Raw genomic sequence first — 7200 nt, 5'->3', positions numbered from 1 at the left:
GTTCTCATTGATGGCATTCACAGGGAACAAAAGATATCATCTGTCCAGGGATTACTCATTAAAAATAACGTTCTTATAAGAAGTCAAAACCAAAGCATGGGATTTTTTAATTTAATATTTATTTTTATATTTTGCTTTTGAGAGATGGTGGGCAGGGAGAGGAGAGAATAGGAGAGGGGAGGAGAGGGGAAGGGAAAGGAGGAGATGAGAGGGGAGTGGAAAAAAGGGGAGGGGAATAGAGGAGATGAGAGGAGAGAATGAAGCTAGAGGTATAAGAAGGAAGATAGTATCTGGGAAAGAATATGATCAAAGTATATTGTATGAAATAATTAAATAAGAAGACATTACAAAACACAAACAATTAAAAACAAACTTTTTTTTTCAGGTGCCTCAGTTCAGAGTTTCATGTTTTTACCAGCAAATGGAAAATAGAAACAATGTGACAGAATTCATTCTTTTGGGAATTACCAAGAATCAAGAGATAAGAAAGCTATTCTCTGCATTGTTTCTAATCATTTACATGGCCACAGTGTTGAGAAATGTACTCATTGTAATTACTATAACTAGAAGCCACAGTCTGAGGTCACCCATGTATTCCTTCCTCACTTCTTTGTCTCTCATAGACGTCACCTATTCATCGATCACTCCCAAATTGATTGTGGATGGCCTTTCTGAAAGAACAATTATCTCCTTTGAAAGTTGCATGTCTCAGCTCTTTGCAGACCATTTATTAAGTGGTGCAGGGATAATCCTTCTTATTGTGATGGCCTATGACCGTTATGTGGCCATCTGTAAACCCCTGCATTACATGACTATCATGACTCCTCGAGTGTGCTGCTTGATGGTGGGAGGCGCTTGTGTAGGAGGATCCATGCATGCAACCATTCAGCTTCTCTTTACGTATCAAATTCCTTTCTGTGGCTCTAATATCATTGACCATTTTATGTGTGACTTGTTCCCATTGTTGCAATTAGCCTGCATGGACACACATATCCTGGGTCTCTTAGTCATTCTTAACAGTGGGGTAATGTGTGCGACTGTTTTCCTTATACTCATGACTTCATACGTGGTCATCCTCTGCTCTCTGAAGTCTTGCAGTTCTGAAGGAAGGCACAAAGCCCTGTCCACATGTAGTTCCCCCTTCACAGTGGTGGTGTTGTTTTTTGTACCTTGTATCTTCTTGTACATGAGACCTGTGGTCACTTACCCCATAGATAAGGCAATGGCTGTGTCTGCTATCATTGTTGAGCCAATGTTGAATCCTTTGATCTACACCTTAAGGAATGCAGAGGTAAAAAATGAACTGAGGAAATTGTGGAAGAAAAGGGGACCGTAACTAGTGTATCTTGATATTGTGAAGACCAATACTTACTACAGAGTTGAGGAGATCTATCTTTAGAAATACAATGATTCTACATGAATGTAAGAGATTTCATTTAAGCTAATGACTTGTCCAGGATACCACAATGGCCAGTTTATGCATTTCAGAGACTAGTTTTTAGACACAAGCATATTTTATGCCACGTTTTCCACTGATGTCTCTAATCACATATTTAAAAAGTATGCATTTAAAAAACGTGAGGTCATCCAAGTTTAGAGTCATTTCTTTTAGTTTATCTGAAAAAATATATTTGAAAAAGATTTGTTTGGCCAATTTCCTATATGTTTTTCAGTATTTATTCCTATTTTAAACCTATTTTAACAATCCTTAAGTTTATCTGATCATTGCCTTTAGTTAATATTTGTCCCTATATGTATGTTGCAATCAGGATTTATCATGACAATCTATAACTTAGATATGCTTCTTGAAGTCTAGGGACATAATGTGCCAGCCATGAAAGGATAAGGACCTAATTTTACCCCAGAACCTCAGCAAATACCTGGACATGGTTCTTGTGTTTATATTCTGAGACTTGTTTAGGTGGAGATGGGCCACACAGAGTCGTAAAACTTGCTGGTCTTCTAGCCTAGCCAAATTTGCGAGTTTTATGATAGACAGAGACAGTAATTCTAAAACCTTACACACACACACACACACACACACACACACACACACACACTCACTCACTCACATAAAATCTCTTTGATTTTATATTGTCTTCTATCTCACTAATCTTTGTCACAACAGAAATCATTTTCATCCTTTCAGGCTATCAGCACTCTGATTATTAACAGAATACCTAGTAACCTAATATGTACTCAATATTTTTTAAAGTATAGAAATAAAAATCAGACTTACCAGATTAAATATTTATAAGTAAATCTGAAGAACAAGGTAAAGAAAATGGAAACATAAGTTCTTTAGGAGTCTAAATCTTCCCAATTTAAATGTTTCCAAGTGTACTTTTGGGGAAATCTCAGTTTAATAGAGTACTTTTCTGGTACAGAGGACATTACAATTCACAATTCTCATCTAGCTCTGCCACTTTTTAAAGAGACAAATTCTATACTATCAGAATCAAGCACATGATATCCATTTGCAATAACATAGACAAGAATAGTCTGACTACTCATAATGAATGATCTATTTGTGTCCAAAAATATATTCTACTATGTGTTCATTAGATATAGTGCTTTAATAATATTTAATTAATTCATCAAACATACTATTTACCATCTTATCTTCAATAATCTCAACTGTTGATGTAAATATTGACCTAAAGCTTGCAAAACAAACAAAAGCAAAATAAAACAAAATTGAAGAAAATCTTTAAAATAAAATGTGACTCAGTGGTACCTCTCCTTGGCATATTCTCTAAGGACTTGATATCTAACTCCATAGACTCTTGTTCAGCAATACTCATTGTCACCATATTCACAATATCTGGAGATGGGAACAGCTTAAATTTCTTTTAAAAATCAGATGAATGATAAAAATGTGATACACATACACAATGAATTACTATTCAGTTATTAAAAAGTAAAACCATGAAATTTACAGTTAAATAGATGGACCTAGAAGAGATTATACTAAATGATTTGACTGAGACCCAGAAAGATAAACACCACACATATTCCTCTGTCTGGTAGTTCCTAGCTCCAAATCCATTGATGGGGTGTACAACATGGAGGAATCACTAATCCAGGAAAGTATAGAGGGCCCATGGAGGTGGACTGGGGGAGGAATGGTTGTAGTTCATAAGTGAAAAGATGAATAACAGCAGGGAGGAATCTCCAACTGAGTTTATTGTGCTAAAGAAATCAGTTTTCCTTTTTGAATGACAAATATGTCCCCACTTTATTTCCTTGCATTGTGGCTCTCCCTACCTGTGGTGGTTTGAATAAGAATGGTCCTCATGGGCTCATATACTTGAATGCTTGGTCCTTGTTGGTGGAATAATTCAGGAAAGATTAGATGGTGTGGATTTTTTGAAAATGTATGTCTCTGCAAGTAGGCTGTGAGATTTCAAAAGCCTGTTCTGCTATGTACTTGAATTGTCAGCTCAATGTAATTTAATGTATACCAGCATGCCAGAAAAGGGCACCAGATTTCATTACAGATGGTTGTGAGTCACAGTGTGGTTGCTAGGAATTGAACTCAGGACCTTAGGAAGAGCAGTCAGTGCTCTTAACTTCTGATCTATCTCTCCAGACTGGTCATGAATTGCTAACTAACTCTGCAATATAAATAAGTTGGTAAATCTAAATTGTCCTGAGAGTGAAAGAGAGAACATCTCAGAGGATTATAAGTTCATATATTTCAAATTTTCAAATGTTTTTCTGTCACTGTTTTCTATACCTTTTCCATTAGTTAGGATGAAAAGTAGTCTTTTCAAGGGCTTATCTGAAAGCTACTCTTTGGAAAGAATAACCTGTTTAGGTGAGATGTTAAATGTGAAGTTCTGTGGAACCAAGACAAGACCGAGACCTAAGACAGAGAGTGAGTTTGTGTTGCTCAGATGTGTTCCCCCTGGAGTATGGGACTTAGGTTATCCATGCCTCATTTTTCTATCAACAAAATAGGAACAGAAAATTGTGGATGGTATTTTGTAGAATTTTGAAATTTACTGAGTTATCATCATTGATCATCAGGAAAGTAAGATACAATTCCCTATATCTTAAACTTTTCAGCATTTGTATTAATCTTAAGACCAGGAACAGACAAAGAAGATTAGGAAAGTGCTATTGGAACATTCATAAAAGCAATAAAATTTCTTTGGAAACAGCTTCTAACCTGAGGATAGTATACATTATTAGAGAGAATATTAAATAAAATTGATAATGTACAATAGCATTTTAATGTGGTCATTTACATATATTTATTTATCCCAAAATTTTAACATTTATATATTTTTAAAGGAATGTAAACTTGATATTGTAGTTATGGGTACATTTCTACCAGGGAAATGAAATGTCCCTTTTTCCTGAAGAGACAAAGAGTCAGTTTTATAAAAGAGCAAGCTAATTACCATACCTTATTCACTGTGGTATTCCTAGCATTATTTCTTCTTGGAGTACATGGAATTTGTTTCTTGTTAACAGTACATTGCTTGTAAATACTGCTGAAATATATAGGTATATATACCCTATTAGAACAAAAGTGCATGCGCGCGCGCACACACACACACACACACACACACACACACATACACACATTTCTGTATGAGAGGAATTAACAAAAACATTATGATATTTGGAGGAAAATTCAGGTTACTGAAAGGAACCAAACTAAGGATGCCTTTCTCCCCAAGGGTCATGATAATCTTCCTTCATGAAATATAGTAAATAATAAGAACCTTATTATTCCAAACTTCTAAATTTATTTTTAGGAGAGTTGTTTATTTTTTGATGTAAGAGGAAGTCAAGGCTGTTCCAAAACTGGTAATCTAGAATATAGTCTCCTAAACTTAGTGCTCTTTTTATCTTTAGGATAAAAGTCATCTGGCAGCGTTAGATAAAAATGGGGGCAATGAGTGATTCAGATTATATAGACAAGAGAAACTGTTGATGAGTAAAGAATTAAAATTAGGCTTAAAGGGAAGAATATCAGAGAGAAACAACTCTTGCTAAGTACATGCCTTTCTTTGTTCCAGAAAATCCCAAGTGGCATTCATGTTAGAAATCTAATTATTTTTAACAAACACTCTCTTAACTACCTAATCAAAAAAATTTAACTAGTGGGTTTTCTTTGTATATATACCTATGATAAACAGTTTATCAAAAATCATGCTGCTAAGTAAGAAAACCTTAAAGAACACTTATTGAGAGAAAAATGGCAGATGAATGTTTGACAGATGTGCTATTCTCTTATATAGCTTGGTGTTCTTTTGTAGCATGAATAGATGTGGCCTCAGACAACATTCAATGTTAAGTGTCATGAGACCTTATTTTTCATTTTCACAGTAAGTAGTGATGATTCAACTCTTCAAAAAAGTTTAGCACAGCTTATATGACAGCTGCCTTCTTTGTACCTACATTGTTCTTATGAGTGAACTTGTCTCCCTTTTATTCTCAAAGTGGCTCATCTGGTCAATTATCGTCATTTAAAAAATATTCCAATTTCAAATTTTATAAAATATGATTGGTTTTCATTTCAACATAAGTTTATGTTTGTAGACTATGAAGTAATTCTTAGCAAGTTACTTACATTCTCTGTCTTATTTTATCCACAAGAATAAATATAACATTGTATTCAATGCCAACATAAGGATAAATGAATCTTGAACTTGTTGAGTCATAATGCAAATGTTTGCTATATTAGAGGATGTTTCTACACTAAATTGTCTCAGTGAGTGACAATAGTGACACTGTTACTGGTACCATCTTGGTCTAAGACACCATCTTCTTCCAACTGGATTGTGAGACTATATCTCAATTTGTCAACTTCTCCTATATTCTATTCATTGGACAAAACAGTTTATAAGGTAGTTAAGTCAGATTAAGTCATTCTGCTATGTAAAATCAGCAGTTTCTATTTTGTAATAATTAATAAAATCAATCCCTATACCATAGTCTAAAGCCCTGTAAGATCTGTAACCAACTTGTTCTTACTTACTTGGCCCAGCCCCATGCCCACTAGGTAATGGACTTTAACTCTGTGCATTTCACAGCGATTTTCCTTGTTTTAGATGTCATCTTAGCTCCTTCTTCACTCTCTTCTATACTTGTTATGTGTTTTACCTTAATGAAGTTCTTTGAATACAGTTTTGAACATAATTATATGGTTAAGGCTATATATTTGGCTTATCTTGCCATATCATTTTCAGGACAAGTGTTATAAACATATATGTTAAATAATTCTATTTTTTAAATTACCTATTTCCAATTGCTATGAAGAAAGGAAAAGGCTTGATTTGCAATTTCTACTAGTGTACTTTTACTTACTAGAAGTAATTAATAAGTATGTAGAAATGACCTTGTAAATTAACGGCTAAATAAATCTTAACATTAACTTATATCTAGATAACTATTAGCATGTGCAAGTGCACACATACAGACACTATATATATACACTATATATAAACTGATATAATTTATTTAAGAAACTCATTTCATACTGATTGATAAGTATGCATATGCTAACTAAGAATGGGTAGAAATTAAATTGAGAGTTTCAAAAACATTTCTTCAATGGTAAATTTAGTTTACACTTATCTTCAAATAAAATTTCTTATAAGATGTTGAGGTAAATTCTAATTTTGTTCTATAAAAGAGGTTGCGTAGTGTGTTTCTCTCTGCGTACAGTGCAAGAAAATAATTCACATTATTAAAATGTTTTCTTCTCTTCTGAAAACTATAAAGTGTTTCTTCTCAATGCTCCTATTAAGATTCTTTTTTCCAAGCTAGCTCAGTGCTTCTAAGCTCCCTAGCAACTTTCAAATGAGAGAAAACAGAATGAATGTGACTGAATTCATCCTCATGGGTTTGACACTTAGCTCCCAGCTACAGAGAGTTCTAATTTTGGAATTATTCATCACCATCATCATCACTATCACAGAAAAACTCTTCAAACTCTGGCTTTCTTATCTCTGATAGATGCACATTATTCTTCTTGTACAATCACTAAAATGTTGATAGACTAACTATTAGAGACAAAAAACATTTCCTTCAATGTCTGCATGAATCATCATTTTGTTGAGCATTACTTAGGAGCTTCAGAGAGTGTCCTCCCTGTGGTTATGGCCTTTGATCACTGTGTGGCCATCTGTCGACCTCTGATCTATGTGATCAGGATGAACCACCACACTTGCTGTCTCATAG

The 7200-nt window shown here is 34.2% G+C and overlaps 1 protein-coding gene across 1 annotated transcript; it reads left to right on the top strand.

The window, feature by feature from the left end:
* The first annotated feature begins 421 nt into the window (after window positions 1–421).
* LOC146895364 (olfactory receptor 4C6-like) lies at window positions 422–1336 on the top strand. Its single transcript, XM_087896764.1, has one exon. It carries the CDS (start codon window positions 422–424, stop codon window positions 1334–1336), a length of 915 nt encoding a protein of 304 aa, XP_087752890.1.
* Window positions 1337–7200: the final 5864 nt, after the last annotated feature.

The sequence above is a fragment of the Myodes glareolus genome, chromosome 2 (genome assembly GCF_982192425.1).
Source record: "Myodes glareolus chromosome 2, mMyoGla1.1, whole genome shotgun sequence".
NCBI classification, from domain to species: Eukaryota; Metazoa; Chordata; class Mammalia; order Rodentia; family Cricetidae; genus Myodes; species Myodes glareolus.
The sequence above is the reverse complement of the archived record's forward strand: the minus strand, read 5'-3'. Positions and strand labels throughout refer to the sequence as shown.